A 22,437-nucleotide genomic window follows, 5' to 3' on the forward strand; every position below is an offset into this window, starting at 1 on the left:
GACGCGCCAACGCGAGTGAGCGTTTCCCATGTGACGTGAGTCTTACGCAAAATGGCGTGCCAACCCGCATGGCTTTGAATAACGGTCATCAATTTCGAGAACATTCTCGAGCGCCGGCGAATGCGACAAAAACAGAGTCAAGCAGTTAGGATTTCACCTTCTTGACAAATCATCAGAAATTTAGAGATATAACTAGCTAAATATTATTTTTTTTTTTTTTTTAGCTCAGCAGTTGATTTTTATTTTGAGCGCATCACTTGTTACCAGTAATCACCGATCTTAAGACGCAAGTCCCGTTCTGACATACCGTTTGTACATATGTATTCACCTGGAAAGATAAAAAATATATTTGTTTATAGCATATGTATTCACCTGAAAGAAAAATGATTTGACTTTTTTTTTTTTTTTTACCATTTGACCAACGAAATTAGCCTTCGAAGAAACCAGTTGGACAAATATTTGCAAGTCAGTTGTCGGAAACAACGACCCTGTTTTATTCGATTGTATCTATAATTCTGACAGACTCACAAGCCAGACAAGGGACGAGAGTACGTTACTTACAAGTACTAAAGAAAAGTATACAGGATGAATGCAAATGTGTGTTCTAGCTAGCAAGACATGGTTGAGAACTATTGCAGATAAACCTGGACATAAATACAGTAAACAGCGGACAAATTCAAATGACAAACGTTTTTGAGCAGTTCTTAGTGCAAATGAGTCGTAGTCGTTTTAGCAGTTCCTCTTGGTGCGGACGAGAAGGTTTCTCTGCAAATTTACCTCAAGATTCCCAACAGATTTGCTGCCAGGTGGGTCCGTGAGAAGAGTCAGTTTGTTAAAAACTCCTCGTCCAAAGTAGTCAGCCACAACAGAGAATCCATCATGAGAGCCCTGTAACTGAAAAGAACAAAGAAGCTCTTCTATTTTCCCCAGAACAACTCACAAAAGGAGTGTGTTACTCCTACCTGTCTATTGAAGCGGTCATGCAGGTCACGCTTCTGGTCCTGGGTCCGGAGCATGTCCATGACCTTTCGGTTTTCCGGAGCACACGTTGGGCACTCGGCCTCGTTGTCAGCATAACTTTCAAAGCAGTGTTGGTGAAAGGAGTGGCTGCACAGGAAATGAACTGATGGCAGCTCCAGGGGACTGTTGCACATGTTACATTTGGTCTTCTGGAATATCTTGGCACTGTGGGGATTTATATATTCAATTGGAGTCACAATTAGGACGTTGTTCTGGTTGTCATGCGCAAATAGGAAATGCATCTACCTTGTCTTGAGCTCCTGGATCTCGGAGCGTAGGTGAGAAGTTTCTTCCTGGTATTGGCATATTTTACGCTCGTCATCCTCAATCTGTTGGCTTTCCCTCTGCAACTTGTTGATGAGGTAGTCTTTGATAACCGATAGGGTCGCGGTCGAGTTGTGTGCCAGCGTTTGCACGACTACAAACACACAGATATAAGCATTTATTGCTTTATTTGATGCTTTTATACAATTATACTTTTCCCCGCCGCCGCACACATTCCAAGTATAAATAAATGAATGTTGAAAACTACCGAGTAAAGGTGGCATCAGATTATTTTGGTCAATGTGACTCAGGACCTCACTGATGTAAGCCTTGCAGTCTTCTTCCTTTCTGGCAAAGTAACCCAAGGCTTGCTCCCACAGGCAACCTTCTTGGTCCCCATAACATTTACAAGCTTCAACCACTTTATCATAAACCTCATTCTGCATGTGATAGTGCATAATCTGTTGGTACCTGCAGGGGGGAGGAAAGCAAATGTCATGTTGAGATAATTGCAAGAAATGATGAGCCTGTGGCCAAGTGAAGTGGGAGTGGTTTTTTTTTTTTTTAAGTGCCTAAATCCTGCAACTTGTTTTGATCTCAGGAATGAATTTTCAGTCACATTAGCGATGGTCGTTTTGACAACATGAATGTACTGTGCAAGCAGACGTGTACTTACAATTTGCCCTTCTCATACAAGTAAAGGACACCTTCTTTAAAATTGTGCATTTGACAGAGGACCAGGGCTTTATCAAACACAGTATTGTCACTCCGGAGTAGTGACAAGGCTTCACCCTGCAGGATCTTTTTTCTCTGCAAGCAATGAAGCCAAATCAAAACAAGATGATTGAAATTGCTTTGCAACATGCGTATGGCTAACTGGGTGATCGTTTGATTGCGTTGCTCTGACCTCAGGGTCCTGTTCATGTGCCCAGTCTTGCAGTCGGAGCTCAAGCAATGTGTCATAAACACCTTGAGAAGAATTGGGATCCACCTCAATCATATGCTCGAGGTAGGCTTTGAGCTCCCGTGGGTTGTTGGCAAAAATTGGAATGAATTCTTCAGAGTTTGCCTGAAAGACAAATACAAAATTGTTAATGCATTTCTGTTAATGAAAGGTGGCAAAATAACTACAAATAATAGCAATTCATTGATCTAGTAAAGAAAATCGACACTGGCCCCACGCACCTTGCAGAACAGGTTCCTCTCCAAGTGGCTGTCAATTTCAGCAGAGTCCCCACTTGGGTGGTAGTTGGTGCATAAGCCTTTCAGAAGCAGTGTTGTACCTTCAGGAATATGATGCATTAATGTCTTGCCATAACGCTTCATGTTGCTTTCAGCTTGTTCGAACGATAGCCGTCCGATGTAGCGCAAGCCTTCGTCATAGTTCTGGGTTGGGGAAGAAGAAAGCAAACAATATCAGAAGTGAAACAATAGCTGAGCGAGAGAGAGATGTTTTGTTTTGATATGATGGAGTCACAATTGCTCGCATGTTATTCAGGATTTTTACCTTGAGATCTTCCAGCTGAATCTTTAAATACCACTCGTGGTGCATGTGCTTCTCTGCCAAGAAAACAGCATGGCTGTGGTAGCCGGCCTGTCGAAGGACCTTAATGGCAATCTCAACATCAAAGTGCACCTCACTTTCACTGCTCTATAGACAGTACATGGGAATAGAAACAGTATCAACATTGGAGTCCACGTTTTCTCTGTAATGGAACCATAAATCGCAATCATTGCATTATTTTTATTCCTCTCATCTCTCCTAGTCACCTTAATGAACTCTTCCAGCTTCAAACTGTCCTTCAGCTTTGTGTAACAGTTGAGCAGCAGCGTGGTATGGTCTGCGTTGGCCAGAGACTGCCTGTGCAATGCTTGGAGATAAGCTGTCAAGTTATGGATCCTCTGGGCATCCAGAAATTTACGAATAACGTAAGATGGCTCCAGTTTGCCAATTGTGCTGTGGGAAACAGAAAATAATGGGGAACGTCTACCTTTGGGAAAAGCAGGTTCCGTGTAACCTTACCGGATGTACTGCTGAATGGCACCATCATGATCTCCCTTAAGGTACAGGTGATCCCCATACTGTCTGAAGATCTCGGACAATCCGTCGCTGTCCAAATGCTGGCTTTTGGCTAGGTTTATGGCCATCACAAATAAATTCTTCTTAAACAGCATCTATGAGCAAAAAAATGCAGCGAGGCAAATAGTTCATGACGTTATTGACACAATCGGCGATGAATTGACCACTTCTGCAGCGCTACTATTGCCGTCAAGACACTTAAGTAGAGTCAAAAATAAAAGAAAGATGATTCTAAGAATAATAAGCTGATAATAATGAAGTACCCTAAGGTATTCCCACTTACTTCCAGCTTGGTCTGTGTGTCCTTTTCCTGGAGAATGTGCATTTTACCATCTCTGGTGAGGACGTAGAAGGAGCCCCACTCAGCCACCACATCAATGACGTCTTCAAATAAGGCACTATAGGCAATGAACTTGTTGTCCAAGTCGTAGATAGTCAGAAGTTGTTTATCGGATGGAGAGCTGCCAAACCTTGTCCTGTGTCGGCATCAAAACACAGACATTTTTTTACTTTGTGGAAATAATCCAAATAGAACGCAACCATTCAGCGAGGATCACTTTTGGTGCTCACTTTGTATTCCTAATAAGTAAGAAAAGATATCCCCGATGCCAGCGGGCCAAAAGCTTGGTTCCATCAAAAGCAAAGCAGGGACCTCGTTCATCGGGTTGGTACAGATAAACGCATTCGTCACCGGCCACAATAAATTGAGAATCCTGAGAAGGATCTGTGAGGGATGAGCAGTGAAGAGCACACCCATGGGTATCCAGCTCCACTTTTGGATACTCTTTCACTGTCAGGGTGTAGCACTAGAGAGAGAGAGAGAGAGAGAGAGCGAGAGAGAGAGCTTACAGTCACATTATTCTTGCCGTTGACAGCATTTTAAAGTCGATGAACAATAGCACAACCAAATATTCCAGTTGCGCTCAGACTTACGTGGACTTTCTCAAGAGTGGCGACATACAAATGTGTGACTTTAGCAACTTGACGGAAGGCAAGGCCCGTGACTGGGATAGTTCCCTCGTGCAGAGTCAAGGTTTTACTATGCCGATCTCGAGTGATGTCACCTTTGGTCAGAACCACACTGCCATCTGTGAAGCCTACCAAGAGACACATGATGTTCTTTTAGCCTGTGTCAAGGAGGGTCATATAGTGACACCAAGGAAACATCACATACCAATGGCCATATAGTTGAGGTTCTCATGTACACTGAGGCAAGAAACTTCTGTTGGTTTGTTGCCTGGAATTGCAGGGAAAATTCTTGTACACAGGGGACTTCCACTGTCTTTTTTGTCTAAGTTCCAGACCTTTACCTGAGGGAAAAAAATTGGATTCAGTGGTTTGCCCATCACTGGCTCGACTATTCCGAGTAAAAGGCACCACTTTTACAAGCACCGGGGGACTTACGAGAGGGTTTATTCCATGTTCGTCCTGTCCCACTGTTACAAGAATACTGTGTTGTTTCAGTTGGTAGATATGTGTTACTCGTAATTTATAAGCCTGAAAGGTTGTCAGCTGCAAGAGTCGTGTCAAAAGCCAGATGTTACCATCCATATGTAATATGGCTAAGGAAAAATAAAATACAAACAAATGCAAACAATACAACAAAATACAAATAAATGCAGCTCATTTCGGAACTTCTGCGGAAATTTTGGATAGGTGACACACCCAAATATGTCTAACACTTGGTCAGATGTGGTCATGGACAAATTGTCACAATATATGACATACCTGCGGTAGCGATAAGAGTAACATGCATGCCAAATTCATTTGTATTGCCCCTTTACGATTCAAGTGCATTTAGCGGAGAGACGCAAAGCATAACATAGCTGAGCAGGCTAACTACTGAAGGATATCTCCAAGAACAATGTGACCACGTCCAGAGTCACAGGCCGATATTCCATTTGGAAGAAGAAAGAATTTGCCATTATCCTGAGGATCCTTAACTGCATCTTTGTCAAAAAATACAAACTTTCTCCACTGTAAGAACGCGGCCATCGTAGTGTTTGGGCTAACGCTAAACAAAGCAGGGAATCATGTGACAGCTCAGTCACGTGAGTAAACCGGAAGTTTGGCTTTAATTACTTTTTTTTATTCAAACACAAAAAGCAGGTATAAGAGCATACCATACTCTTCCAGTTAGACAGATCAATACAAGTAAACTGACAAAAATAAAAAATAAAAAAAATAAATATTTTTTTAAATGGGGCGGCATCTGCATTACGCAGGTAGAGGAAGCCGTGTGTGGTAAGTTCGTACACCGAGCTCTCAGTTCTGAACTTTTGTTCATTTCCATAGCGCTTTGCAATGCATCACATTCACCCGTTCATAGAGCAATGTGAGGCTGCTGCCAGCCAGCCAAGTCCGCACTTGGGGTTCAGTGTCTTGCTCAAGGACAATTCGACACCAGGGTTGAGGATCGATCCGACAAACTTCCAGTTGAGAAGCGAACACTCCACATCGTCTCCCTATAATACCATATGTCGACATTAAAGTCAAAGCCAACTTCAAAGTCTGATAAAGTTGGTAAGCTGCACATGGAAGAACGTGCACGTGTTTCTCCTGCATTCTGCAGTATTGTCACATTTTAAAAAGCAAATAATAGAGTTCACCATCACAACCATCTCCATGTGATTTGTCAAAAGGTATAATAAGGCCTTTATTTTTATTCTCTCTCAAGACTAATGGTTAGAATTGTTTTGCAATACACCTTTTATGAAACAAATCAACCATAACAATGAGAAGGAATGCTGACGCTGCATTTATTATTTTATTTGTTATTTTTCCTAATAATCATCCAAGTGGAATAAACCCTCAATAGAACAGCCCTTTTCATTCAAATAAACTGGAGATAACAGCGTGCTATTTGGAATAGCACACCAATAACTTATTTCTGTCCGTGGGCACGCAATATGCTGACAAAAGTAGTGGTGCAGGTACCCAGACATACTATACATAACATCAGCGCTGACTTCACATGAATGTGGAGTTTTTGTTTTTTTTAACTACTTTAACATTTGAGTCACATAATTGAGACAACTCCATATTCATTTCATCCTAATATGCTGCTATGTTGATATGATCCCGTCTGATTGATACGGAAATTTTAGAATTCGTCTTGCAGCTTCTAAGGGCACAGACCACGTGTGGTGTGGTACACGTTGTTGGGCCATCCAAGGGTTTCATCAGTGTCAGCATGCAACAACAATACGGATAAAAATACAGTGCAGAGAAGGGGGCGGGACAACTTAAAACACGTGAAAAAGGGAAAAAAAAAAAGTTGTTAAATTTCTTTACAGTGTGAAGTGTATGCTGCTGAGAGACCAACAGAAGAAAAAGAGAACGAAGGCCTGCTCAAGTCTTTAACAACAAATGGACATCAGCTCAAAAATGAAAACATTTACATCATCAATAAATATTGTTGATTCTTTTCCCAGTTCCAGTTGTTATAATTCGTCATCTATGTGGTTCTCCGATTTGGCTTTCTCGGTTCCTAAAAATAAGGACAACGTGAGAAAAAAAAGATGAAACATGTTTGTGACAATATGAAGTCAGTTTATCATCAGAAAGTTGTACTGCAAACCAACCAACCTGTTTCTTCTTCTGTGAGCTGTGATTTGCTATCAGATTCTATCTGAGCAGTGCTTTCCTCTGTGACCGTGGCATCAACGGGCAGCTTCTCTTCTAAGCTTTCTACATTTGAAAAGATCAAGTTATCTATCAGCTGTGCAATCGAGGAGTGTGCGTGTGCATGTGCCGCCACCCACCACTGCTTTTGTCAGAGTTCTCCTCCACTTTCTGTTCAGCCGTGGTATTGGACTTGCTGGTTTTATCAGAGCTGGTGCTATTCTTGGCCTTGGCTTTAGACTTGGGTTTGGCAAACTTTGCCTTGTTGAGCAGATAGTTGACTTCTCGGTCCAGCAGGGAAATCTTTGTTTCAATGTCTTTGGAGAGCATGACTGGACGCTCTTTTGGAGAACGCTTCTCCTGCTCGGCCGTCGTCTCGTTCCTCCACGTCTGGACAGACCAAATGGTGTTTTTATGCATTACTTTAAAAATCCATTTTTCAGAAGTCTAGTCCAACATTTTTTGGTTGCACCAATCATTCGGACCACATCACATTAAACTTCACTTACCATCGTCTCATTGATGACTTTTTCCAACACAGTCAGTTCAACTTGGGAAAAAATTTGATCATCCTCTGGAATGAGCTTTGCACTCCTTTGAAAGAATTGCGGGGGGGAAGAAAAAAAAACAAAAACATGTCAGAACAATATAAAAGTAGCATCCTCAGCCTTCCATGTTGATGCTCACCGCAAAAAGATGCTGGAGGTATTGAGCATACTGTCGAGGGCGGCGAGGCGATCGGGCCACTTGCGTCGCTCTTCCACCCTAAAAAACATGTCCTTGCACAAATGCTTGAGCTGAGAAAACCTTTCCTTGAGCTGACTGGTGGCGGCAGAGTAGCCCTCATCGTCCAGCCACGCAGATGCTTCGCTTAGCTTTGAGGAAATCTGCTCCTTCTCCTCATCTGACACCACCAATTGGTAATCCTCCTGGTCTAATTTGTCCTGTAGACATCAAGCACATATGTGGAGCTGTGTTCTTTTTTTTCTTCTTTTTTCTGACCACTATCTATCTAGTGATGAAAGAACGAATGCTTGATCTTACCTGAGTTTCAAAGATAAATGCTTCCAGGGTGTTGAGCATCTTTTCCCTTTCTTGTTTGGCCAGGTCTCGATCTGTCAAATCTTGCAGCCTGGGGGAGGGAAAAAAAAGAAAAGAAAAAAAGTCAAGTTCAGAGAAAAGCAAGCTGGTTGGAAATACTGGGGGGGATTTCTTACTTATTTATTGAAGCTTTGAGGTCATTATCAGTAGGATCCATCACATCATTGATGACTAGATCAATCTTGATGTCTTCTGAGATCTTTGCCTTTTTTAGAGGTTTAGCTACGTTTTCATCATCGGATTTCTTTTCATCGTCCTTTTCCTCCTACAGAGTAGATGTTGGCTCTTATTGTTACTGGGATGGGAAATTTTAATGGTCATACTTTACCTTGTTGTCTGAATTCAAAGCGCCTGCATCTTGGGCCTTCTCCTGGTTGTTCTCCTCTGGAGCACTCTTCTCTGATTCCTCCTTGGTACTCTCTCCCGTTTGGGTATCCTCGCCGTTATTTTGATTCTCGCCAGCTTTGCCAGAGTCATCCTTATCATCCTGAATACACAAATTATATATATATATATTTAAGTACATACAGTGAGTGCAGAAAGTATCAGACCCCCTTAATTTTTTATTTTTTTTTTCCCCACCCTTTGTAACATTAGAGCCATTTGCCAAAATAATGTTACCTGAACAGGTGCAGTCACATTTGGAGCAAGCTCTGGGGATCCTCCTCCAAACAATGTGGATATTGTGTTACCTAGTTCTGTAAGATTAAAAAAAAAATTTGTTGTAGTGAGGTCATTATCAAGGTCGCAAAAAGCAGTATCATATACGCAACATCATGGAATCTGAGTCAAGATTGGGGCGATTATGGATTGCAAAAATAATTGTGACAGCCCCACAGTACTTCCCAGATCAACTGTATGTAGACAATGTGCCCCAAAGCAAACTTAACAAAAAACAACATACTGGTTAATGTGGATTCTTCCTCCTTCTCCTCCACAATGGTTTCAAAAACAGCTTCCACCTGTTGCGGATTACAAAAAAAAAAAAAAAGTAATAATAATCAGGTGCCATCAGGTGTGTTGGGCGAGCGACGCATCCAGGCCGGATAAACACTTACTCGATCCAATAGGAGAAGTCCACTTTCATCCATGTTGAAATGGGCCTTAATCCCTTTGGACTCTGCCTGTGTGTGTTTCTGAAAGCTGCTGCCCACTCCAGACAACTTGACTGTTGTCAGATTGAGCGAACCAAACACACTGCAGCCCAGAAAATAGATGAGAGATACAGCATTAGCAAGACTAGCATTGATGAGCGTGGCATTCACACATTAGCTACCTCAGGTCTTCCTGTGACAGGAAGCTGACATCTCCGTAGTTGATGTCGAAAGCAAAGTCGTCAGTGTAGCGGTTGAATGTGATGACCTTTCGCTGGGGATAGGGTGCCATCCTCTGAAAGAGGATACGTTTGCTGTGTTTCAAGCTTTTGGCACCTTCCTCCTCGGCCTCGCGAGTGAAATCCACCTAGAAATGGAATCACAACCGAGTAGAATTAGAGTGATGTTCTACTCAAGTAAAAAAAAAAGTGTGCATTCTTAGTAAATAAAGGAACGAATGTAAGGATTTATTCCAAAGCAAATTGACAACCTGAATGGGGAAGACAGCTGCGTCTCGAACCAGGAACGGCGTGACTTTGAAGGCCTTACTGAGAGCAGCGGCCTGATAGACGGCTCCCATAGCTGCTGCCTCGTCCGCATTGATGCTTTTTCCCAATTCCTCTCTAAATTCCAGGAAATACAATGATGAAGCCCTTCGCATATTGGAAGCATGAGAGCAATGAAATAAGAGCTGACTTCAAGTTTCCACTTACTTGCCTACTGCTTTGAGCAGCACTTCCTGAACCTTTGGGACACGAGTGGAGCCACCAACTAAAATCACCTGTTCAATCTCATCCTATTGCAACAAAGAAGTAGATACTGAATAATGCACAACAATTTCTGAAATACAGCGTAAGGAAATAGTGAATACAAACCAGATTCATTTCTGCAGCAGTGAGGGCATCTTGCACTGGGTGAGGCACTCTTTCAAATAGATCAACACAGAGCTCTTCAAACTCTGCTCTGGTGACCTTGGCCTTGAAGTCAATCTCATCGATTAAACCTTCCACCTGCAAGAAACATCAGGACAGTGCAATAAATGGTCCAGATCAGACATTTCCCAAAACCGGAGGAGCCGGCTTGTGACTTATGGGGGAGGGGAGGAGGGGGGGGAGGGGAATAAATAAAATAAAATAGATGGCTTCACCTGGGCCATGAATTCCATATTTGCGCTGAGCACTGTCTTTAGCCTCTGGGCCTCCTTTAGTAGCTTGGCCATGGCACGGTGATTCTCTCTCACATCTTTGGGGGTCTTTTTCTGCTGGTTGAAGAGTTTAGCCAAATGATCCCGCAGGCGCAAATCCATCTCAAAGCCACCCAATCCACGGTCAAAGCTGGAGAATCGTTCCCAAATAAAAAGCGACGTCAGGGTGCTGCCGTTTCCCTCGAAAAGTACACCTTTGACGGACTCACCCGACACCTCGAATCTGCAACTGTGGCTGGCTGCCAGATTCCTTTGTTTTCACTGTCTGGTATGTGACAATGGTGGCGCTTGTGCTGCCTGAGCCCATATCAAAAAACATCACATTCTGAAAGGAAGCAATAGAGACGTTTTGTCAATCGCTACTTTGATTTCAAAAGAAGACTTGATCACTCCAAGAGCTCATTGACATGACTGTACACTGAAATGTACCTTTCCTGTACTGTCAATATCTTTCCTTCTAAAGACCCCATAATTCAAGGCCACGGCCGTGTTGTCGTTGATGAGTTGAAGGACCTTGATCCCTGCCATGTGTGCAGCCTGCAGGACAGCCCTTCGCTCTGCCTGATTAAAAAAGGCTGGAACGGTGATGACTGCATCTTTGATTGGCTGCTCTGTGATTTGTAGAAAGACAGTAGAGCGGCAAATCAAGACCAATGACCGCTGGGACATTTGTTGAAGAAGAAGAAACTGACCTGCAAACTCCTGAGCCAGTCCACGAGTATAGTTGAGCATCATCCCAAGAAGCTCTTCTGCTGTGTACTGCACTTTCCTGAGAAATAGATTTTTTTGGGGTGTTCATTATTACTGGACAACGACTGTCACACAGGTTGAAGGTCGGCAGCATTTGGCATTCCAACAACCATTTCAGAACAAAAATACCCAGAAGGCCGGCGGCGGCAGCAGACTTACTCTGAATCTTTGAAATAAACGGTCTCTCGAACGGGGTCAACTTGCAGTTGGTGCTCAGGAAAGCGTTTCTGGTAAAGCGCTATCTGTGGGTTGTTGTGCTTTTTACCCATGAGACTTTGCAGGTGTCGATAGACGCTTTTGGGATTCTTCACAGACTGAAAACGTAACAAGCGTATTGATGAATTCAACAAGCATATTGCATATGCTATGATTCTCCAATACGGCGTGTAGCCCTTACCACTCCTAAAGCACTGTCACCGAAAAGTCGTTCATTTTCCTTCAGACATACAGCCGCTGGCGTTTTCCTCCTTGACTCTCTAAAAAGACACCAAAGTGATAATACCATGAAATGTCGTATTCCTTATGGTACCTGCCGGCCGCTGAATTAGTGATGTGAACCAGAAAGGCATGCTTGTTGCTACCCACTTGTTGAGAACAATCTCCATTGGCACACCAGGTTTAACGATTGCCATCTTCATCCATTCGCTCCCTACATCTATTGACATGACAGCCACAGCATCTACAAAGAAATACCACAAATCAATTCAGAATTGCATTATTTCTTTGCACTTTCCTACACCACGACGATTTGATACTGCAGTAAATATAGAACACAAGACAGCTCATACCTGTGTGAGAAGGCATCATTGCAAGGACAAGGTAGAAGAACGCAGCTAAAGGAAACGTTGTTCTCCAAACCATGATGAGCTGAAATGATCAAATATGGACTCATCAATCTTTTTCCTTGGACTAAATCAAAAAACCTCATCGAAGACGTAGGCATTTTTTTTAATGATCTAAAGTTCATTTACCACTTCAACCTAACTTTGCCCAGAATAGACGTACGTCGTCCATAAAAACAAGCATTTACCAGCTTTATCAGACTTTGAAGTTGCCTTTGACTTTAATGTCTACAAATGGTATTAAAGGGACACGATGTGGAGTGTTAGTCTCTCAACTGGAAGTTTGTGGGGTCGATCCTCAGCCCTGGTGTCGAATTGTCCTTGAGCAAGACACTGAACCCCAAGTGCAGACTTGGCTGGCTGGCTGGCTGGCAGCAGCCTCACATTGCTCTATGAATGAGTGAATGTGATGCATTGTTAAGCGCTATGGAAACCATGTGGCTACGCCACAATTCTAAATGAAAAGCGCTATGGACGTGGAGTCAGTCCATTACACCTTAACGTTTCCATTCAGTGTCGTACAAAAGAGCCATACCAGGAAAGCATTTCGACCGCATCTATTAAGCAAGCAAGCAAGCCCTGCATTCAAGTCGTACATACTATATGAAATTGAACAACATTGTTAGCTAGCAGGACAGCATGGACAGAACCGCAGAACTGATGTGAATTTACCTTTCTTCAGACTATTCAACCGCGGACACAAGGAACAACCATTACGTACCCTCTTTCGTGTTTCTTCTGATATTAGACGGCCACTTTAGAGGCAATTTAGATGTTCTGGCTTTTGACAGTGGGCAGTTTTAGCCCAGCTTATCACCGGCTTGACTCGATCACTCGGGCCCAGAACGCGGCGTCACCTCATTGGATCCACCGAAGTGCTGGTTGGGGCACAAAAAGTCAAGCTAAAATAGTGCATACTATTTCCGGTTTGCACTACAAAATAGATTTGCTTGACGTGTAAATGTTTCTTTGTTTGTTTGTTCCAAGGTTTGCTTAATTATATTACAACGTTCATTTTGGTGAATAAAATATCATTTGCAATACCCAATACAGCAAACTATTGAAATTGGCACTTGTTATCATTTTTATCACAAAAACGCAAAAGAGTAGATATGAATATGCATTGCATATATAATAAGGATGCGATTGAGGATAAGAATGGATCGCTGTTCTTAAATGAAAGCCTTTCAGTCTGTTTGTAGAAACAAGTTTACGATCTTAATTTGAAAGACATGTTCTTACTATCCGACAGGTAACTTGATGCAATGGAAGAACCTAGAAAGGCACGTCCGTGAACACCGACCCCATATTTAAGATCCGACCCCTCAAGGGCTACGCACAATCCAGTGATTGGTCCACGTGCTGTGATCAAAAACGTCAACACAGGCAGTTGGTCCACGTCCACGAGGCGTACTTTGAAAAGGGTCAACAGGGAAGGAAGGAAGGAAGGAGAGGAGGGAGGGAGTCTCATCTTAATTGCATAGCGGTCTGTCTGTATTCTGCAAGACGGATGCGTAACTTTACGAAGCAGTGTTGTGTCTGAACGAGTTCAATGAACAAAAGTTCAGAACTGTGAGCTCGGTGTACAAACTTATCACACACGGCTTCTTCTTCTTGGGTAATGCAGATGCCGCCCCATTTAAAAAATATATTTGAATGTTTTATTCTTGTCAGTTTATTTGTATTGATCTGTGCAACTGGAAGACTATGGTATGCTCTTATACCTGTTTTTTTGTATTTGAATAAAAAAGTAATTCAAGCGCAAACTTCCGGTTTACACATGTGGCTGAGCTGTCACATGATTCCCTGCTTTGTCGTGATGTGCATTCCAGTTCTTTTAAGTGAACTGCATCTTTAGAATCAGTTCACTCAAAAGATTCGTTCAAACGAATCGTTCAACGTTCAATCGTTATATTGTGGGGTTTTTCCACTTGGATGATTATTAGGAAGAAATACAATTAAAATAATAAATGCAGCATCAGCATTCCTTCTCATTGTTATGATTGATTTGTTTCATAAAAGGTGTATTGCAAAACAATTCTAACCATTAGTGTTGAGAGAGAGAGAATAAAAGTAAAGGCCTTACTATACCTTTTGACAAATCACATGGAGATGGTTGTGATGGTGAACTTTTTTATTTGCTTTTTAAAATGTGACAATACTGCAGAATGCAGGAGAAACACGTGCACGTTCTCTCCTATGTGCACGCACGCGCACACGCACGCACGTCGTGTTCACTTCCTGCTACTAGCGAGCATGCAGGCACTGACACTTTACAACATCGACTCGTTTCTTTTCAGAGGTGGGCATTCCGTCAGACTGACGGATGTGCATTTTGATGACAAATGATGAGAAACTTTCCAAAATGACAGAGTAAGCACTGACGGAAGTAGATTTTTGGCCATCTGTCATGAAGCACCAACAAACCTCTCATCTCAGTCCGTCAGTGGCGGACGCCCGTTTCATTGACGACTTGAAGCGGCGGCCAATTTACACTTGTTTTGCCGGTCGGTCACCTGACTTAAGTTTTGTTCGGTTTGAAAAAACGCTGGCAGTGACCAACATGCGTCCAGGACACTAACAAAACGGCAAAATAGGGTCAATTGCTCACCTCTATTTATTCGTATTTGGTTTTATTATTTTACGTTTTCTGTGTCGTCACTTCCCCTGAGAAACGTGACCTTTTAGCATTCCTGGTCTTGTTTACATCTTAGCTAAGGAATAGCTGCTAACAACACCAAAGCTAAAAAAACAAAACAAAAAAACTCCTTTCTGTACATGGATGCTACGCGAGGTGACGTCATCAGCCTGCAAACAAAGGGCAAGGAAAAGTTCGTTGCCAAGCTTCCATGGCGGAAAGGGTCGTGATGACGTCAGCAGCGTGCATTCAAAGGTTTTCACTGAGCGCGCGGGAAGGTTTCACTTTCAAAGCAGTTAAAGCAAACAAAAAGAAAACTAGCGCAGCGGAGTTAAAAACATCCCAAGAATGGTCAGCATATCCAAAGTTGCCAATCAATAGACAAGAAATTGCTTGGATGTAAACGGGCCCAAAATCACGTGACTAGAAAGCCGCTCCAAACGGGAGCTTGCGTGTCAACTTCAAATGCATGCAATCGAAAAGCCAAAGAAGAGCGCACCACGCACGCACGCACGCACGCACGCACGCACGCACACGCAGACACGCACACTCGTGCACACCCACAAACAAGAAAACACGAGGTGAGCCAAGAATTTTTGCGCAGTGATCGTCAAAGCACTTGAAGTGAACTAACGAGCTAAAAATCCAACAAAGTTGTTAAGTGATTGTTTTTTGAATTATTACTATGTCATACGTTTGTCTGACTCCGTCCGCACGTGTGTACTGTTTTGGAGGAAGCAGACCCTCGAAGTGCAGGTGTTTATGGAAGCTCGCGAGGTCGCAAACGAGAGAAGGAAGCGTCTGGATGGAACAAAGGCTAGCAATCAATCACCGAAACAACATTTGGATGTACGGATCCTGTTGGTTAGCTGACAAAAGACACAGGCATTAACACACATGCACCAGCCAGCCACTTTCTGCCTTTCGGTTGAGAATCAATGAATACACATTTCACTTTGCTAAGACGAGCCCTCCTCCGGCGGCCACTGTGGGGGGGAGGCCTCGTTCGTCAGTAACACGAAAAGCACCCGTCAAGGGCTGTGTCCGAATGTCCACCCTTATCCCCTCACACAGTGGCCCACCATAGTGAGACTCAGCAGCTTTGACAAGCCCACAGCCAGCTCTTTTGAGGACCCTGTGGCTTGGGGGTTCATAGAATTGAATGCTTTATAGAGATTCAACTTTTGACTGACTATGGTCATGACTTTTCCGAGTGCATCGCGGGTTCTTTTAAAGGCTCCTCGGACATGAACACAATTCATATGGGGAATAGCGTGCAGATTCGGACACAGGCAATGAGGGGTGTGGAGGGAAGTGGGGTTGGGGGGGGGCTGTGTGATTGGTTGATTGATTGATTGATCGATTGGTCAAAGGGATGAACAATGAAGGTTTGGCCCCGTCCGTCCTCAGCTCCTTCTCTTCCTGTTTGTCGACGGGACCGGCCTGCTGTCAATCAATTGGTCGTCAAGGCGACGGTGACCTTGTCACAGGAAGTTAGCTAGGTGAACACAAATACTCTATGTAGAATGAAAGCTAAAGCCGTAGCATGCTAGCCGCTGGCCGGCCCAGGCGCGTGCGTGCCGTACTTGCTGAGCGTGGAGGGCGAGCCCGAGCGGTGGAAGTGGACGATCTGCCACTTGCCGTCGCGGCGGTGCCACACCCTGGTCTCCTCCGATTGGACGGTGCGCGGTGTCCCGTTGCTGTCGATGTACTGAGTGACGCGGATGTAGGCGATGCAGGCCGCTTCCTCGCCCACCAGGTGGATGTGAGGGTTCAAGATGGTGGTGTGCACCGGCTTGCTGTTCTTGGACCACACTGCGCACAGACACGCATTTGGACACACCGATGCAAAGAAGGCAGGAAGAGGAAAGGCACTCACGATTTTCAAAGTAAAAGCGATGGAAGTCCAGGCCTTCCACCAGGTTCCCCAGCGCCTCGGGTTCAAAGGCCGTCACGGCCGGGTCGCACATCTTGCTGAGGGGGAAGCGCAGGATGCGGCTCAGGCGCTTGCTTGCCTTGCCGGCCGCTTTGGCCGTCGAGGCGCCCACTTACGTGTAGCTCTCAAAGTCGCCGTTACTGATGGCCTCGATCAGCATCTCCGTCACTTTGATGATGTCCTGCTTCCTCACTGCCACGCGCACGCACGCACGCACAGAGGGAGGGGCGCACTGACTACACGTCTGACGCGTGCGTCACGACTTTCCCGGCCGGCACTCGCCTACCTCGAGTGTCCTCATCCTCGATGGTGGTGTTTGTGCTCTCTGACGACTCCTGCGCCGACAGCAAATGCGCATTAGGGCGGCCGCGAGTTGTTCACGAGCGGTCGGTCACCTGCGGCGTGTACTCACCTTGACCCCGTCCGTCTTCTTGTTTCCGCTCTTCCCTCCTGTGGGCGGGACGGCGACAAACACGCACAGCAGCAACAAAAGTGTCACCGACACCGCAAACAGTGCCGCTGCCTGGACCAACGGCCACATGAGCGCCGCTCGAGCTGTACGCTACGACCAGTCTTCAATGTACGGACGACCCCCGTAAATCTACTGCCCTACCGAAAGCAGCTCTGCGCCCTGGGTCCTACGTGAACTAGATCCATAGAGTCATCCTACTACTATGGTAAGTCTACTGCTCGCCGCAACAAGCCCTAAACTGCTACTATGTAGGTCTATGTCTCAGACTATGGCCCTATGCGGTCCAGGTGATCAGAAATCTCAGTCGGGAAAAGATCTCAATCCAAGTTTCAGAATCCGACATCCCGGCAGCGAGCGTGCGGTCCACCCACCAAGACAAGCGCGAATGTGTGGACGTGGGCTTGGAGTGCAGCAGGAGTCATGTACGAGGCCACTTTTAGCAAACACTTGACACCAAACATTCCTCAAACGTGACAGAAGAAACACAACAGACGCAACATACACGCAGCTTGGTCACTTCTGCACCATAACGACAACAAACTGGGACTAGATTTAGGGCTAAAACCGGTGCAGAACTAGGTTGCGGTCCAGTCCTAGAATCAGATCTCAAGTCTCCCCCCAGGGTCAAATACGAGAAGGGCTCTAGGACCAGCGCTTAGATCAAGTCTTCCCCTAGGACCAGTGTCAGGTGTCCAGGACAAGAGCTAGGACTTCGATTTGGGTGATAAAGACTAGGATTAGGACTCAGACTTGGCTTAGGATAAACGCAGGATCAAATTTAGGGTCAGGACCGGGACAAGGACCCAAAATTGGATTGAGTTGAAATCTAGGTCTAGGGTTAGGACCAGCTCATGGTTCAGATGTAGCATCATGACCAGGACCTGGAATTTGGGATCTTGTTAAAGTGAAAGGTAGCTACAACAACAGACGCTATTAATAGACTACATATGACATATGACTGATTGACATATGACCACAGCTGCCGACACACACACACACGCGCAGTATACTAGATGTGATCATTGTGTGCTAATCTGCTGCTAACATGTATGTCAAAGGTGAGAAGGCAAGCTCAGCCCCTCCGCTAAAATGGTTGACATCAAATTTGACCCCATTGATCTGTTGCCCCACCTGAGAAGTTGCGGGTGGCCAACATCGTCGTCAAGATGGCGCCCTGCAAGGGAGCGAGAAGAGAGAAAGTCGGAAGTCAAGACAATAGCACTCGCCAGCACGGAAACAAGCCACATGGCTCAATTTGCAAGCCGTGGCATGAGCCCTCGGCCTCGGCGGAAGACCCGCCTTTCCTACCTTGAGCTTGCGGCGGGCGTTGAACTTCTTCAGACATTCCACCGTCTCCTGTCTGTGCATGCAGGACGCCACCGTGGAGCGATGCTGCATTAACACAAACGCACGCACGCACGCACACACGTCACGCGTGGCCCTCGACCAATCGCCAGAGAAGTCGACGCTCGCTCACAGAGATCCAGGGATGTTTGAGCGCCTCGGCGGCCGAGATGCGTTTGGACGGATTGATGGTCAACATCTTGTTGATCAGATCTTTGGCCTCGGGAGTCACCGTGTCCCACTCGGGGGACGGGAACTGCGAAGGACAAGGCCGCTAAGCGTCACGACAACCGGCGTGCGGACGGGCGGGCGGCCGCCTAGTCACGTGACCTCCTACATCATACGCTCCGGCTTTGATTTGCTGATACAGACGGTGCTGGTCTTCATCCCAAAAGGGAGGATAGCCCACCAGAAGGATGTACAGGATCACACCTGAGGGCCCAAAACACACATGTGAGGATGCAAAAGACACAACCCAGGAGAGTCCACACCTCAGGACACAAAAGAACAAAACCAAAGACCGAAAGCCGTACGCTCGAGGACACCAAAGACGCAACCGAGGACACGCCGAAGAATGGAGAACACGTATCACGGTGCAAATGAAGACGTGAAACATACAAGCAAGGACGCTCGCTCTGAGGATGGGAAAAGAGACAACAAACTGAGGAGATGTCTGACACTAAAAAAAAAAATCAAGTGAGGACACATACAAGACGCACGGAAAGAGACACCTGAGGGTGAGACGTATGCTCCCTCCCTGAGAAGACAATACACACCTGAGGACACAAAATACACACCCCAGGAGACAGGACACACCTGAGGAGAAGAAACAAAGAGACAAGTGGAGGGAAGATGAACAGAGAGAACAACATACACAAGACACAGGAGAGGAGAGGAGAGGAGAGGAGAGGAGAGGAGAGGAGAGGAGAGGAGAGGAGAGGAGAGGAGAGGAGAGGAGAGGAGAGGAGAGGAGAGAAGAGGACAGGACAGGAGAGGAGAGGAGAGGAGAGGAGAGGCGTGAAGGAGAGGAAGAGAAGAGTCAGAGACAAGGATAGGGGCGGTGGCGTGAAGGAGACAAGGTGGCGACGGTTGGAATCTGACCACAGGCCCAGAGGTCAACGGCCTTTCCGTAGGGATCCTTCCGCAGAACTTCGGGAGAAAGATATCCGGGGGTCCCAGCAAAGCCTGAGGACACGCACACGTGTAAGCAGTCGCCTTAGCAACACGGTTGCTAGGTGATGGGCACGGCGACACGGACGACGCCACCGGTGCGTTCCCTACGCTACGGCGACCGTGCGTGATGATAATGACGGCGATGACCATGTGACCGTGACGTCATCTCACCAAACCAGGCCTGCTGTTCGCCCTCCACCTCGATGGCCAGCCCGAAGTCAGCCAGCTTGACCGCCGCCCCCTTGGACTTGGAGGCCAGCAGCAGGTTCTCCGGCTGTGCCACAACAACATGCGTGCTAAGCATGCGCTAGCCGCCGCACCAAAGAGGGAGGAGTCACGGCAAACCTTCAGGTCGCGATGGACCACGCCCATCTGGTGACAGTGAAGCACCGCCTCGAGAATTTGCTGGATGCAGTGGCTGCGGACAAAAAAGTCAAAGGTCAAAGGTGGAAAAACGGCACAGGTAGAACACGCGAGCGCCGTCACCTGGCGTCGGCTTCGCTGTAATACTCTCGGGCGACGATATCTTCAAACAACTCGCCGCCTGTCACCCTGACGCACACACACGCAAGATGGAGTCGGCCTTTCCGAGACCACAATGAGGACGTCGGCCGAGACCACTCACAAGTCAAAGATGAGGTAATGATGAGCCTCCTCCGAGATGCTGTCATGAAGCCGCACTGCCAGGGAGCGAGCGAGGAGACAAGCAAGGAGGCAAGATGAGACAGAAAATCCCAGAGCGGTCTTTTTAACGCCCCAACTTTGCCAATTAAATTAGGGGGACGAGGAATTTGCACGGTGGCGGCGGCGGCCGAGTGTCCGACGGCAGCTCCGTGTGGGCGGGCGATGCTCCGCACATACCGAGGAGGCTTACATAACCGAGCTCGCTCTGTGTGTGTGTTGCCAGGCAACAGTGTCTTTAGGTGAAAGCGTCAAAAGTCTACCGACAACACACAATCGGTGCGGCGCGTAGGAGTGAAGGAAAAAAAGAAAAAAAGTCACATGATTTCTTTCTGAGAGCTTTTTCAACACGCGCGTGTGTGTGTGTGTGTGTGTGTGTGTGTGTGTGTGTGTGTGTGTGTGTGGGCGCACGTGTGGGCCGCCGCATCGGCAGAGACGGCGGCGGGCCTTTTCCGCATGCCGTTACAAAATGAAGGCAGCGTGCGTCAAAATGCATTTTGTGGCAAATTGATGCTAATATACCGAAGGAGGTTGGGTTGTTCAGTTTTAGTTAAGAAGAAGAAAAAAAAAAAGGTGGAACTCAACCATATCGCCGCTCGGTGGTGTTTTTGATTTCTGTAGCCGCATCCTGCTCACGTGATGATGACATCACATGAATTATGGACAGGCAAGCGCCACGTCCATAATTCATCATGGGCTTCCTCAGGCCTTTTTCCCTCTGGCGGCCGGCAGCGACTCACCAATGTTAGAATGCTTGAGCAGGCGGCAAATTCGGGCTTCGCGGTCCAACTTTTGATGATCTGCCGACAGAGAGAGGAGAAGAACGTTTGAATTCGGGCCAAGACGTCATCGGGCCGCCGCGACAGACGGCAGCCGGCTTCACGCGCCCGCTTCCGCCCGGAAGGCGTTGACCTTTGCCACGCCGGGCGCCCACGGCCGAGCGGTGGCGTCTCACCTCGCGCCGACAGCTTCTTGGTGTTGATGATCTTGGCGGCGAACTCCTGACCCGACAGCACCTTCACGCAGCGGCGCACCACCGAGAAGGCGCCCCTGACAAGATAGCGAGGAAACAAATGAGCGAGGAAACCGGAGAGGAGAGGACTAAGGACGGAGAAACAAGAAGGAAAGAAGGGAAAAAGAAAGCAAGGGAGCAGCAGTGAGCTGAGGTGAGTAAAGAAGGCAGGGACGAGGACTCGACGGAGACAGGTAACGTGAGATACAAGCGAGAACGCAAAGAAAGAGGAAACCAGGGAGAACGGAACCAGGGGACCCAGGTAACGAGGGAGAGCGCTTTGCAAACAAGAGAGCAAGGAAAGCAGGCTTCATGGGCACGAGATCCAGGAAACACACAAAATAAGGCAACGGATGAGGACGCAAGGAAAGGGGATTGTGATCAGGTGACGGATGACAGGTCATCAATACGCAGCTTTGCCAGATTGAACACGTCTGCCACTTTTCGTCTTATGTAACAGACCTGCCTGCGTGCGGGGGATGAGGTCAGAGAGGTTTGCCACTCATGCCTCTCATTTCTTCTTCTCGTCGTTGTTAAACACCGGAGCACATTTCAAGGCTCCGTGGCGTCGATGCAAAGCGCACTCATATTCAACTTACTTTCCCAGCTCCTCGTACAGTTGATACTCCTCGGTGAAGCGAGTGCAAATGACCGTTGCCATGGTGACCCGGCCGGCGCTGGAGCGAGGGTCAGGCGGTGGTGACGATGCTGACGACGATGAAGGTTCGCGGTTGGACGGAGAAGACCAAAGAGGAGAAGAACGAGGACCGCTTTGTTTCGACGCAAGATGAAGATGGAGGGGATGGCGAAGAGCGGCTCCTCTCCAGGTTCTGCTCGCCGCCTACTCAGCCCCCCCTCCACACCGTTAGCCAATCGTTGGCCGGGACGCCCGCATGCAGGGTCGCCATGGCAACTGCATCCTCATTTTGCCCATGCCTAGGCTGCAGCTCCGGCGAATAAAAAGTGCAAACATTTCACAAAACATTTGGTATGCCTTGAAACGCTTCATCAATATTTTACCCTGGCCATGTGTTCCTGGCGCCCACGCCGCCAGTCACGTGATTCTTTCCAACAAAGGTCACGTGCAGTTTTTTTCCTCCCACCTAAATCAACCTTTGCTGCCCCCTGCTGGTTACGCTTATGACACGTGGTCCCTCCAGGCCGCACAGGGAGGTTCGAGAGCATAAAAGTGGTCCAAGACA

General features: G+C 46.6%; 3 protein-coding genes across 5 annotated transcripts; all 3 read right to left on the reverse strand.

Annotated features, from left to right (window-relative positions):
• Positions 1-458: 458 nt before the first annotated feature.
• Positions 459-5,419, reverse strand: vps11 (VPS11 core subunit of CORVET and HOPS complexes). Its single transcript, XM_088398047.1, has 16 exons — positions 5,214-5,419; positions 4,769-4,913; positions 4,539-4,674; positions 4,298-4,461; positions 3,935-4,170; positions 3,648-3,840; positions 3,308-3,459; positions 3,055-3,241; positions 2,792-2,935; positions 2,470-2,670; positions 2,192-2,353; positions 1,961-2,094; positions 1,553-1,755; positions 1,267-1,438; positions 963-1,185; positions 459-894 (listed from the first exon to the last, which is right to left on the reverse strand). Exons 1-16 carry the CDS (start codon positions 5,357-5,359, stop codon positions 730-732), a joined length of 2,763 nt encoding a protein of 920 aa, XP_088254173.1. The 5' UTR covers positions 5,360-5,419; the 3' UTR covers positions 459-729.
• Positions 5,420-6,106: 687 nt separating this feature from the next.
• Positions 6,107-12,857, reverse strand: hyou1 (hypoxia up-regulated 1). Its single transcript, XM_088398040.1, has 24 exons — positions 12,701-12,857; positions 11,926-12,004; positions 11,723-11,816; positions 11,535-11,613; positions 11,297-11,451; positions 11,080-11,156; positions 10,817-10,998; positions 10,597-10,712; positions 10,331-10,517; positions 10,059-10,193; positions 9,897-9,979; positions 9,674-9,806; positions 9,366-9,550; positions 9,148-9,286; positions 8,994-9,051; positions 8,711-8,787; positions 8,418-8,576; positions 8,206-8,354; positions 8,033-8,120; positions 7,676-7,932; positions 7,498-7,582; positions 7,129-7,378; positions 6,953-7,054; positions 6,107-6,854 (listed from the first exon to the last, which is right to left on the reverse strand). The coding sequence occupies exons 2-24, from the start codon at positions 11,996-11,998 to the stop codon at positions 6,808-6,810; spliced, it is 2,910 nt and encodes a 969-aa protein (XP_088254166.1). The 5' UTR covers positions 11,999-12,004; positions 12,701-12,857; the 3' UTR covers positions 6,107-6,807.
• Positions 12,858-14,092: 1,235 nt separating this feature from the next.
• Positions 14,093-22,302, reverse strand: camk2a (calcium/calmodulin-dependent protein kinase II alpha). Of its 3 annotated transcripts, none has more exons than XM_088398059.1 (18): positions 21,835-22,302; positions 21,179-21,273; positions 20,964-21,023; positions 20,168-20,222; positions 20,029-20,094; positions 19,888-19,960; positions 19,714-19,816; positions 19,471-19,554; positions 18,707-18,801; positions 18,503-18,625; positions 18,334-18,417; positions 18,157-18,199; positions 16,966-17,003; positions 16,840-16,888; positions 16,670-16,745; positions 16,497-16,591; positions 16,204-16,432; positions 14,093-16,097 (listed from the first exon to the last, which is right to left on the reverse strand). In XM_088398059.1, the coding sequence occupies exons 1-18, from the start codon at positions 21,894-21,896 to the stop codon at positions 16,082-16,084; spliced, it is 1,446 nt and encodes a 481-aa protein (XP_088254185.1). In that variant the 5' UTR covers positions 21,897-22,302; the 3' UTR covers positions 14,093-16,081. The 3 variants fall into 3 exon arrangements, with proteins under 3 accessions (XP_088254185.1, XP_088254186.1, XP_088254187.1); XM_088398060.1 differs by having other exon boundaries at positions 14,093-16,115; XM_088398061.1 differs by lacking the exons at positions 20,029-20,094; positions 20,168-20,222; positions 20,964-21,023; positions 21,179-21,273; positions 21,835-22,302 and having other exon boundaries at positions 19,146-19,816; positions 19,888-19,941.
• Between the last annotated feature and the right edge of the window lie 135 nt (positions 22,303-22,437).

This window comes from Syngnathus floridae, chromosome 15 (genome assembly GCF_059516105.1).
Source record: "Syngnathus floridae isolate MCC-2025c chromosome 15, RoL_Sflo_1.0, whole genome shotgun sequence".
Classification (NCBI taxonomy): Eukaryota; Metazoa; Chordata; class Actinopteri; order Syngnathiformes; family Syngnathidae; genus Syngnathus; species Syngnathus floridae.